Source organism: Petromyzon marinus, chromosome 11 (assembly GCF_048934315.1).
Source record: "Petromyzon marinus isolate PM22_M1 ecotype Great Lakes invasive population chromosome 11, UKy_Petmar_22M1.pri1.0, whole genome shotgun sequence".
NCBI lineage: Eukaryota > Metazoa > Chordata > Hyperoartia > Petromyzontiformes > Petromyzontidae > Petromyzon > Petromyzon marinus.
This window is the reverse complement of record NC_133677.1, coordinates 12,812,691-12,825,802: the sequence shown is the minus strand read 5'-3', so window position 1 is coordinate 12,825,802 and position 13,112 is coordinate 12,812,691. Positions and strand designations below refer to the sequence as shown.

The 13,112-nt window shown below is 46.6% G+C and overlaps 1 protein-coding gene across 1 annotated transcript in view; it reads left to right on the top strand.

Moving 5' to 3' along the window:
- Positions 1-2,806: 2,806 nt before the first annotated feature.
- The window catches only part of LOC116941205 (serine/threonine-protein phosphatase 2A 55 kDa regulatory subunit B beta isoform), a 226,895-nt gene continuing 216,589 nt past the window's right edge, over positions 2,807-13,112 (top strand). The window contains exon 1 of the mRNA XM_032951988.2: positions 2,807-2,997. Within this exon, the coding sequence (XP_032807879.1) occupies positions 2,991-2,997 (7 nt within the window). The 5' untranslated portion in view covers positions 2,807-2,990. The remainder of the gene's footprint in view (positions 2,998-13,112) is intronic.

The following is a 13,112-nucleotide window of genomic DNA, read 5'->3' as shown; positions in this document are numbered from 1 at the left end:
CTTCTCTGATCAATGGATAATGCAGTAGTGCCTCATCTACGCTGGAGTCCTGAGCTAGAGTTGAATATTTGGCATTCCCATTGTGAGGCAATTTGAATAAGGAGGGCTTGGAAACTAAGCCTCTATTAAAACATGCATCCAAGTTACGTAGACAAGAAATATATATTCCATATTGAGGAAAACGTTCATTTGACGGTGAAAAATATATATGAAACGCAAAAGATATTTCTCCATATTTATTGATTATAGAACTTACACTGTGTTTTGCTAAACCTGATTATAGAGTGATAAGCAAGTTTCTAACACAGTGCAAAGTCTAAATGCTTTCCTCTGATCATGACGGAATAATCGTATGACAGTGAGACTTGGTACAAGTGTAGCATAGTTTTTTTTTAAGTATTCACATGCAAGAGGACGGACGCTCTATTGAATATGAGAACTGCATGGAGTGCTGAGCAGTGTTCAATTTGTATGTACTGTATGTAGGTTGCACTTATTTTGCGCCGTACGTAGTCAACCGTGCTGATCTGAGGTGCGGGGAAATCGGAGATGTGGGGAAAGATACCACAGCAAATTTAATGAAGATCCCAACACGTGGTCAAGTGGACCCCTGTTCACGCTGAGGAACAACAACCAGTTAGTTTCACGTCTCTCCAGCCACAGTTAACAGCGAAAACGGTAATTATTTGTTTTTGATAGTTCTCCATCGTATACACTGTGGCGTCTCACAGTGCTTCACATCTCATCTCAAAACGATTTAAAAGGGCACCCCCAGTGGCAGCTGTCCCTGTGGACACAAGGTGACTCGGCAGCTGGCCTGCAAACGGCCATTAGTCTGCCAGTAGGGGAGGCTGATGTTTGCACTGTATAAATCCAATTTGAGTGTTTGAGGGCCATTTTAGAATGTGGCAACTTTGGACCCTGACTTGAAGTTCGCTGTTATTCTTCTCAGTGTCTCACATAAACATTCCTGCCGCACTCAAACTTTTTATTGGAGTCAATTAGTGATGTTTGTGACGTGGTGTAATGTGAACTGACTGCAGAATGTTATATTCTACCGTGCGCAAATTATTTTTTATGCAAACAGTGTTCGGGTTGGAAACTTTGAGTTTATGCTTGAAAGTATATTCATTTATTTCCAGCCATTTTTGGCTTACCCTGAATTCCTGCTAACTGGAGTCTGGTGTTGAGAGGTTTTACTCTCTGGAGTGAAACATGAATATAATTTATAATTGATCACTCAGGCCGGCATTTTTAGACGAATATGTTGAGAAATTATATATTTTTTTGGAAATGGAACAGGAAAACTGACGTTGCATAACTTTACAAAATATATATTGTCAAGACAGTTCGGCACAATTTTCGACGCAATTTCAGCAAAGTTAACACAACAATATAAGATCATAATCTTGGTTCTTTCAGTAAAGTCACGTAGAAGGGAAGCAATAAAATAATAAAAACATAAAACAATAAATTATGACGTTTCGACTGCAACACAAGCAATCATCATCAGGTGTGAAAACCACAGCAAGAAAAGAAAAAAGTGGCGGGTTTTTTTAAATGTTAAAAACCCCCCGTGAGAATGGCCGAAACGTCGTGAGAATTTTATTTTATTATGTTTTATTTTTATTATTTTATTTTCATTCTACGTGACTTTACCGAAAGAACCAAGAAGATGAATCCCTGCAGTCACGAAAGCTTTAAATCGAAATATCATCCATAATAGAGGTTTTTTTTGGGTTAGATCGCGTAAATATATAAATGTGTCGTGACTATATTCTTAGCTCTTTCGGTAAAGTCACGTTGAAGGGAAACAATAAAATATTAAAATATGTATAAAACAATAAAAATTCTAATTAGCACGTTCTGTTTACGTGACAACCCTTACTAGTTGTGGCTGTGTCGGGTGGTGGCGGGTTTAACGACACATTTATATATTTACGCGACCTAACCCCCCCCCACCCCCTCTATGATGAACAATATAAGATTTTTTAAAATGAAAATATAATTGACCACACAAAAGACACGAGTATCAACATTATCAGCCATGCTCAATCTACTGCTGCATCAGGGCCTCCAGCCGGCAATGTGCTTTGTCCAACGCGCGCCACGTGCCGCTCGCTTTGTGACGCCACCACACAACCGGCCCCCCCCCCACAACCCCGCCCCTCAGTGACGTCTCCCCGCGAAACCTCGTTCCGGCTGGTGACGTCATGTACGCACGTCCCCCCCCCATCGCGAAACCGCGAATCACGGCGCAATGATGTCACGGGGATGGTCGACCCACGGCTGCGGGTGCCGCGCGTCCCCGTCGATGACGTAACAACACCCCCCCCACACCGCCCTAACTCCGCCCGTCACGGTGACGTCACGCGCCATAGCCGTTTGGCTGTGGGGCCCACCCCAATTAAACTTAATCCTGCATCCGCCCCTCCGCCTGCCGACGTCACTGCCCTAACCCCCGCCACCCCACCCCTCAAGCCGCCACGCCTTTCTTTAATGACGTCAAAGGCACGGACCATCCCTCACCCCCGCTTACACAAAGCCGGTGCGCTGACAAGCGGGCCTTGTAACATGTCCGATGACGTCATTTCTCTAAAAGCTCAGAGGCTTGAACGCGGCCCACGACACCCGCCCCACGCGCCCCCTAGGCCACGCCTAGCTCGATGTCGTCACGAGCCAACCGTCCACCCTCAGGGGACCGGCGAGGCCACGCCTTGTTTAAGCGACGTCACCACCCGCCTTTGAGCCCGGGTGACCACGCCCCTTCCCCCCTCCTCGCACGTCCCGATGACGTCACTGCCGGGACCGCCTCTCTCGCCCCCCTCTCCTCCTCCACCTCCCTCGCACGTCGACCCAGAGCGGCCCCCCCCCACCGCACGCACCCCGCTGCCCACCGCGCGGGACTCGCGAGCCCCAAGCGCGGCCCCCCACGCCCGCTCGCTGCCCCTCGCTCGCTGCACCGCCGACCGCGCGAGGCGCCCAACGCCATGGCAGGTGAGAGCAGCGCACGCGCGAAGGGGAAGGCGGAGGAGTCGGAGCGCGGACGGAGGCGGCTGTGGGGAGGAGGAGGAGGGCGGCGTGGGGTCGGCGTGCGGGCCCGAGCGAGCTCGAGCCCGCTCGCTCGCATCCCCGGCCCGTTCCGCCCGTCCGCGGCTTCGCGCGGCATGAGAAGAGGCGCGTGGGGGTGGGGTGAGGGGGTTGTGAGAGGCGGGAAACACACGGGGGGTGGTGGTGGGGGTGCGAGAATAAAGAAGGGCGCCTCCTCGCGGAGGAGTCTCTGCGAACTCGCAACCACGGCTCGCACCGTCGCCTCGGGCTGCCGGCGTTAGAGGCCGCCGCTTGCTTGTGCCGCCGGTGCAGGCGGCCGCTTCGCTCTCGCCTCGGCGGCGGCGAGGTAGGCGGCGCGGCTCCCCCCCCCCCCCAAGGCCTCGGGCCCCCGCGGGCCGCGCCGCTAGATTCCCTGCAGCGGATAGACGGGGGCCCCGCTCTGGGCGTGCTCCTGTTGGTCGGAGTGCGCGTCACGTGACGGGTCTGGGCGAATCGCGCGCGAGGGAGCGCCTATGCGTTGTAGGGAATTGAGGGGATCGCCTTTCGTGCTCGTGCGTGCAGTTTTGGGACGAGGATGAGCACCCGCACAGATGCATTTAACAATCGTGCTATGGCGCCTCCACTCGCGACAGCGCTACCCGCGTCTCTACAGCAGCGTCACGATACTACCAACGCTACAGAGTCACCACTCGACACATCACTCGCAACAGCTTCACTCACTATAGCCTCACGACAGCGCCACCACTAACTACAGCTTCACACGCTACAGCATCGCCACTTGCTTCGCATGAGCACTCGCTAACACCCATCATCAGCACTCACTAACACCCATCATCAGCACTCACTAACACCCATCATCAGCACTCACTAACACCCATCATCAGCACTCACTAACACCCATCATCAGCACTCACTAACACCCATCATCAGCACTCACTACAACACCACCACTCACTAACACCCATCATCAGCACTCACTAACACTCATCATCAGCACTCACTAACACCCATCATCAGCACTCACTAACACTCATCATCAGCACTCACTAACACCCATCATCAGCACTCACTAACACCCATCATCAGCACTCACTAACACTCATCATCAGCACTCACTAACACCCATCATCAGCACTCACTAACACCCATCATCAGCACTCACTCACACCCATCATCAGCACTCACTAACACCCATCATCAGCACTCACTCACACCCATCATCAGCACTCAATAACACCCATCATCAGCACTCACTACAACACCACCACTCACTAACACTCATCATCAGCACTCACTAACACCCATCATCAGCACTCACTAACACCCATCATCAGCACTCACTCACACCCATCATCAGCACTCACTAACACCCATCATCAGCACTCACTAACACCCATCATCAGCACTCACTAACACCCATCAGCAGCACTCACTAACACCCATCATCAGCACTCAGTAACACCCATCATCAGCACTCACTAACACCCATCATCAGCACTCACTACAACACCACCACTCACTAACACCCATCATCAGCACTCACTAACACCCATCATCAGCACTCACTAACACCCATCATCAGCACTCACTAACACCCATCATCAGCACTCACTAACACCCATCATCAGCACTCGCTAACACTCATCATCAGCACTCACTAACACCCATCATCAGCACTCACTAACACCCATCATCAGCACTCACTCACACCCATCATCAGCACTCACTAACACCCATCATCAGCACTCACTACAACACCACCACTCACTAACACTCATCATCAGCACTCACTAACACCCATCATCAGCACTCACTAACACCCATCATCAGCACTCACTAACACCCATCATCAGCACTCAGTAACACCCATCATCAGCACTCACTAACACCCATCATCAGCACTCACTACAACACCACCACTCACTAACACCCATCATCAGCACTCACTAACACCCATCATCAGCACTCACTAACACCCATCATCAGCACTCACTACAACACCACCACTCACTAACACCCATCATCAGCACTAACACCCATCATCAGCACTCACTACAACACCACCACCACTCACTAACACCCATCATCAGCACTCACTAACACCCATCATCAGCACTCACTACAACACCACCACTCACTAACACCCATCATCAGCACTCACTCACACCCATCATCAGCACTCACTAACACCCATCATCAGCACTCACTAACACCCATCATCAGCACTCACTACAACACCACCACCACTCACTATAGCCTCACTCACGACGGAACCACCACTCAGCATTTCATTGCAGCGCCACTCACTACAGCATCACGATAGCACCAACTACAGCTTCACATACAAAAGCATCACCACTCACTAAGCATCACCACTCAGTATCAGCACTCACTACATCGTCAGCACTCACTACTACAGCACCACCACTTATCACTCACTACTACAGCACCACCACCCACTACAACATCACCACACACTACAACACCACCACTCACTACAGCACCACAACTCACTACAACACCACCACCCACTACAACATCACCACACACTACAACACCACCACTCACTACAACACCACCACTCACTACAACACCACCACTCACTACAACACCACCACTCACTACAGGATCACCACACACTACAACACCACCACTCACTACAACACCACCACTCACTACAACACCACCACTCACTACAACACCAACACTTACTACAACACCACCACTCACTACAACACCACCACTCACTACAACACCATCACTCACTACAACACCACCACTCACTGCAAGATCACCACACTACAACACCACCACTCACTACAACACCACCACTCACTACAACACCACCACTCACTACAGCATCACCACTCACTACAGCATCACCACTCACTACAGCATCACCACACACTACAGGATCACCACACACTACAGGATCGCCACACACTACAACACCACCACACACTACAACACCACCACGCACTACAGCATCACCACTCTCACTACACTATCAGCTCTCACTACAGCACCATCAATCACGACAACTTCATCACTCAGGACAGAACCACCACTCACAGCATCTTATTACAGCGCCACTCAGGACAGTGCCACAACTACAGCTTCACACACTTACAGCCACTCACTATGGGTATCACTCACTGTACACTGTACTCACTGCACCTCCACCGCTCGCTCGAGGCCCATCACTGTCAGCATCACCACCCACTGCTGCAAGCTGCATGCCTTCAGCGGTACAGTACTTTACCACGCCCAGATCTTACTGTGTGTAGCCTTTTAGTGTGCCTACACTTGTGACTCTCATTCCCCACACCCATCCCGATGTGTACAATACTGGCACTTGCTCCTCCCCCACCCCTTACTGCAAGTATCAATGACCACAGCGTCGTTTCTTAACTCACAATCGTTGCCGATCGCCAGCACCCACCCACCTTTTCGTCATTCCTCATCTTTTATATTCACGTGAAATTTATTAACCGCACAAAGTCAATTGCGCCTCGTGGTTTATGCACACGTGAAAGCTGTCCTCTGGGGTTGCGAAGACTGGAGTTGAGAATCCGTGGACGACTACCGCACCGTGGGCTGACTTAAAACCGCCTCATTCTGTTTCATCGCTTTATTACTAACACGTCAGAATGGGGCCACATTCGATAGTTGTAGGTCGCGTCTGCACAACGTTTACACCCAACATCACGTACAATAGTCGGCCTTCAGGAGATGGTAGTACAGCAATGCATTGTTCAATATTTGGTGCAGACCTTCATTGTTACTGGCCAGCGTGCGTAGCTTTTTTCTTCTTCTTCCGTGTACTCACTGGCCCACACACGTGCCATGTAGGATCCTCCTGGGAAAGTATCTTCAGACTGTATAGGCTTTATCTGGTGGTAAAGGGAATTGTCTTAAACGAGCAGCTTCCTTTTCGATCTCTCTCCCATAATTGATATCCACCGTTAACGATGTTCCGTTTTGCCTGCAAGTCAGGGTTCAGGTTAGCCCCTCGCTTCCTCGTGCTATTGGACTCTGGAACTCTACTGGAGCATGTGAGCGGACTGTGCCCAAACAATGAGGTTTTGCCCCCACCCACCTCCCTGTGATGTATGGAGCTGCTGTGGCCGCGTGTCAGCACTGTGGGTTGAGGCACCGATCGGCGAAAAGCCACCCAATGTTTGAGGCATGTGTGCTTCTTAAGCACGGTTTAAAAAAATGTTTTTGATGTATTGCGAAAGTGTTGCTTTTTAAAAAAAGAGCGTCATTAACGAAACGTGTTCCGAAGTTGATAACAAGGAAGAGCAGGGCATCCCTGCCAACAGGAGATTATTTATTCCACAAAAAAATATATATATACCACGCTGATAAAAAAAAAGACTGCAGTGTTAGCTGGAATAGCATATGGTCGAGACAGCTGATATTTGAACACTGACTCTTCTGGGCAAAGAAAGAAGGTTTTGTCCATTTTTATTTCAGGGTTTCATGTTGCTGGATTTTTATGGTATGAAGCCTTTACGTTTACAATTGATTGAAACTTGATGTATCCAGTAAGTTCCTAAGCACAGTGACATGAAATTTGAAACTCTTTAGTGTTTGAAATGCCTTGCTTTTTTGCTCCATTGTTTTTTTTAAAGAGAGGCCACCTAAACATTGATTGGTGCTATATGCTCCCTGGTCCAATGCCATGCACTAAAGGCTGCATTACATTTCACATTTCTAAGTACAGTCTTGCACACATCCTGTACAACTGCGGTCATGAACAACGTCAAGCACAGATTTAATATCCGCAGCATCACTGAGACTGGGAGTAGTGGGTTTCACACTACCGTACAGCACACTTTTTTTAATGAGGTGCATAATTGGCTGTTGTTAGTAAATGAACACAAAGCAGTGTTTTCAGATCACAAATGATTGTCGTTTTGGCTCATGAGTACTGCTGAGGTAAAATCAGGCTTTGAGCCCATAACGTAGTCATATAATACATCTTGTTGATGTGTAATTGTGTGTCCTGCAATGGTAATGGACATTTGTTTTCCAACTTTACTGATGGTAATGTATTTTAAACATTTTTTTATTTTACCAGGTAAGGCCCACTGAGCTTTGTAGCTATTTTCCAGAAGCGACCTGGCCACAAATAATAGCTCAATGCAGTGGCTTATCACGTGGAGATGTATCGCAGCCAAATACTCGAAACACCCGTTGATTCTAAATCTGGAGGGAACAATCGAAGGACCCGGAGAAAAATCCACGGGACCACGGAGAGAGAGAGAAACATGCAAACTCCAAATATGCATGCGTCATGGTCGGGATTGAACCCACTACCTCCTGTATACCAGGTGAGGTAGTTAACATCTCGTTTTCGAGGTGACCGTATTTAAAATCAAGCAAAAATTGGAATTGCTCAACCCTCTGAATTCTGTATGTTATATATTACCCTTGACTTGTTCACGTCGCCTTGTTCGCTTGTGAGTGAGCATAGTATTGACCAGATTGCCCTGAGCTTTTTCTGTGGCTCCTGGACACATTGTAGAGAGCAGTGCTTATTTGTATGTTCCTACAGATTAGCAGCTTCCAATGCACACCAGTGATGAATGTGACGGGAGTAACGTTTTTTTTGTAGCTGCGGGAATTCTGGAATGTTTCACTTGAATTGGTGCTGACGGCCTTTGCTCTGAAAACTTCTAGAACAATGCTGCTCATCCCCTTAATACCATTGACCATTGTGAAATCCCTCAGCGTCAGTGCTTTTTAGTTACAGAATCACCAGATACCTTATGCACAAATGGAAAATATAAAAAAAAACTCTCCAGTAGCGTGCGACTGTGGTCATCCAGAACTGACCGTACAACGTATAACGATGCAATGCACCGATTGACAAATACGAAGGAGACATCGCAGCGATGCACTCCCCTACTCCTGACACGGCTATCTGGCTTGACCACCTGAATTTGTAGTCATTGCTACATCAGCCGTACGAAAGAAGATGAAAAAACCAGACTCAAGTCCTGTTTGGCTGTGGCTACACACAATTACAAGCTCAGATCCTCGTTCTTCAGCACGCGCTGGAGAAGCCTCTGCCTCGTCTGTAGATGTTGTCAGTCACAACACTTACATCTACCCTAGGAGGGTGTGGGGTAGGGGGGAGGGTTTCTTCTCTTGCATCTGATGTAAAGTTTGCAGAAGTATTGTCCACTTTCGCTCAAAAAACGTCATCTTGAACATTTTCTTTTCCTTCTGGCTGTAGGCTGGGACATTTTGCAGGAAGGTTAAAACTAATAAGCTAAAGGAAGATGCTGTAAAGTGAAGTTTCCAATCCATTGTCACTTTTTAAATGGACAATACTGGACACCTGTGAAAATACTGCACGTCTGTGAAAAAAGAGCTTTATAGATCATTGGATTCCTCCAGTATAAATAAAGTTTTACCCCCATATTTAAGACCGAAACAGGAGGACTTCTCCACAATTCTTCCTGCTGCCTGATGAATCTGGTTGTAATTACCGGTGAAACGTCATACTTAAATTGTAAATATTGTGGCTTTACTCTCCAACACACCGGTGTACTGAACTAGTAACTATTTGTCACGTTTTGGTTACGTGACAAACCTTACTAATTGTCTGTCGGGTGGTGGCAGGTTTAACGTCACTTATATTTACGCAATCTAACCTAACAAAAAATCCTCATGGATAATATTGTTCACGAAATTCTGTGTGTTCGGATTCAATGTTTGTGCACATCCTGACAACTTCTGGCAATAAGATACAGCACACGTTGGCTCATCCCTTTTTCTTTCAGTTCTGAGGAAAGAGCCGCAGATCTTCCACATTCAGTGCACAGTAAAATGCAGCCACACTTGGGAGTAATACTAGCAGTAGTCGTGTTTAATTTAACCATGAATGCCTCAAATGAGACTCGACACTCTTTCGGTACGGCCCTGATTGGAATGTATGCAAATTTATTAAGTATTTTACATCTTGGGTCTCATGTGAAAACCTTGTGTATACAGGGATAACTGAAAATCTACAAATATAGGTCGGCAACCTATTTTTTGCACAGATTTACAGACATCGCACAGATGTGTCCTAGGCATGTGATGATGTTCTACACAGTGTACCAACTCTTTTTCTAAGCCAAAAATGTTGTATTGAATGGGGTCAGCCACTCGCATTGTAATTTTCCATGTACAGTGAGGGAAAAAAGTATTTGATCCCCTGCTGATTTTGTACGTTTGCCCACTGACAAAGAAATGATCAGTCTATAATTTTAATGGTAGGATTATTTGAACAGTGAGAGACAGAATAACAACAAAAAAATCCAGAAAATCGCATGTCAAAAATGTTATAAATTGATTTGCATTTTAATGAAGGAAATAAGTATTTGACCCCCTCTCAATCAGAAAGATTTCTAGCTCCCAGGTGTCTTTTATACAGGTAACGAGCTGAGATTAGGAGCACACTTAAAGGGAGTGCTCCTAATCTCAGCTTGTTACCTGTATAAAAGACACCTGTCCACAGAAGCAATCAATCAATCTGATTCCAAACTCTCCACCATGGCCAAGACCAAAGAGCTCTCCAAGGATGTTAGGGACAAGATTGTAGACCTACGCAAGGCTGGAATGGGCTTACAAGACCATTGCCAAGGAGCTTGGTGAGAAAGTGACAACAGTTGGTGCGATTATTCGCATATGGAAGAAACACAAAAGAACTGTTAATCTCCCTCAGCCTGGGGCTCCATGCAAGATCTCAACTCGTATCGTTGCAATGATCATGAGAATGGTGAGGAATCAGCCCATAACTACACGGGAGGATCTTGTCAATAATCTCAGGCAGCTGGGACCAAAGTCACCAAGAAAACAATTGGTAACACACTACGCCGTGAAGGACTGAAATCCTGCAGCGCCCGCAAGGTCCCCCTGCTCAAGAAAGCACATATACATGCCCGTCTGAAGTTTGCCAATGAACATCTGAATGATTCAGAGGACAACTGGGTGAAAGTGTTGTGGTCAGATGAGATCAAAATTAAGCTCTTTGGTATCAACTCATCTCGCCGTGTTTGAAGGAGGAGGAATGCTGCCTATGACCCCAAGAACACCATCCCCACCATCAAACATGAAGGTGGAAACATGCTTTGGGGGTGTTTTTCTGCTAATGGGACAGCACAACTTCACCACATCAAAGGGACGATGGACGGGGCTATGTACCGTCAAATCTTGGGTGAGAACCTCCTTCCCTCAGCCAGGGCATTGAAAATGGGTCGTGGATGGGTATTCCAGCATAACAATGACCCAAAACACAGGGCCAAGGCAACAAAGGAGTGGCTTAAGAAGAAGCACATTAAGCTCCAGGAGTGGCCTAGCCAGTCTCCAGACCTTAATCCCATAGAAAATGTGTGGAGGGAGCTGAAGGTTCGAGTTGCCAAACGTCAGCCTCGAAACCTTAATGACTTGGAGAAGATCTGCAAAGAGGAGTGGGACAAAATCCCTCCTGAGATGTGTGCAAACCTGGTGGCCAACTACAAGAAACGTCTGACTTCTGTGATTGCCAACAAGGGTTTTGCTACCAAGTACTAAGTCATGTTTTGCAGAGGGGTCAAACACTTATTTCCCTCATTAAAATACAAATCAATTTATAACATTTTTGACATGCGTTTTTCTGGATTTTGTTGTTATTCTGTCTCTCACTTTTCAAATAAACCTACAATTAAAATTATAGACTGATAATTTCTTCGTCAGTGGGCAAACGTACAAAATCAGCCTGGGATCAACTACTTTTTTCCCTCACTGTACTTCTAGATGGTCTGTTCTGTAGTCACATCCACTGTTCTCATATCCCATTCCACCAGATCCTTCATCTTACCCTCGGTCTCCCTCGACTCCTGCCCTTCACTGGTTGCATCTCCAATGCCCTTCTAATCACATCTTCTTCTTAGTTTCTTCTAAACACATGCTCAAGTCATCTACGTCTCGCCTCCCTTGTCTACTTAACAACATCGGTGTATTACCCCTGACTCATTCATTCCGCCTCATTTCCCTTGGATATATTCCCGACGTCCATTATATAATTGCCTTCGCTGTCATTTCCAGCACTTCGTTTTTGTGCTTAGTGGCCAAGATGCACGAATCCCACTTCTAAAGCACTGCGTTCCAGGTGTGTCTGCGGTAGGCTGCCTCAGTGTTCTCAGGCGGTTAAAGCAAGAGAACATCAGTCAGGAAATAAATAGATCTCCTTGGGGTGTTAAAGCAATAATTAAACACTACCGGGCTACACACTTTAAAGCAGGGCATCAGTGTATCGTCACTCCTGTGGGTTAAATATAGGAGCAATGGCAGAATAGATAAATTGCAATGGTTCCTTATATAGACCGATAATAAATACTGCGGTAAATCTCAGTTCTCTCTCTTACGGTTAAATAAAGGACCTGATATAACACATCTCAATGGCTGTCAGTTAATTTAATTACATGAATAAATGATGACTCTCTGACTGGTCACACCTGGTTAAAGCGCATGAATAAATAATACACCGGAATTGTGTCATGGTTAAATAACGAATAATAACAACAATTAATAGCAGTGGCTTATCAGATTGTTGAGTCTGAGAAAGTGACTGGTCAGGGTCATTGTAACTACCACTGCTGTATTGGAAGATCACCACCATCTTCCACAAGAGACCCTCTGGGTTCTCCCCAGATTCATTGTTTTGTTCCTTTTGTGAAGACGGCAGTGTCTACTTCCACCGTCTTCTACCTCCTGCGAGTGTTTATATTCGGTAACGACAACAAACAATTCTATGAGTGGTTTTTAGAAATGGCAGAAATAACATCAAATCTATACAAGGCACACCACTTCACTTACGTCTACCATAGTGCTATGTTTGCCTGATAACTGTTGGCTAATTTAAGCTATTTTCCAGTTAAATATGAAACTTTGGAAGGAGAGTATTGGGGGGATAATACTTTAGCATTTACAAAATTTCTATTTTTCTGAAACGGCATTCCCAAGATCTACATCGCAATCTCTGATTTTGAAGTCTGTAGAATTCCATAATTTGATGTAAAAAA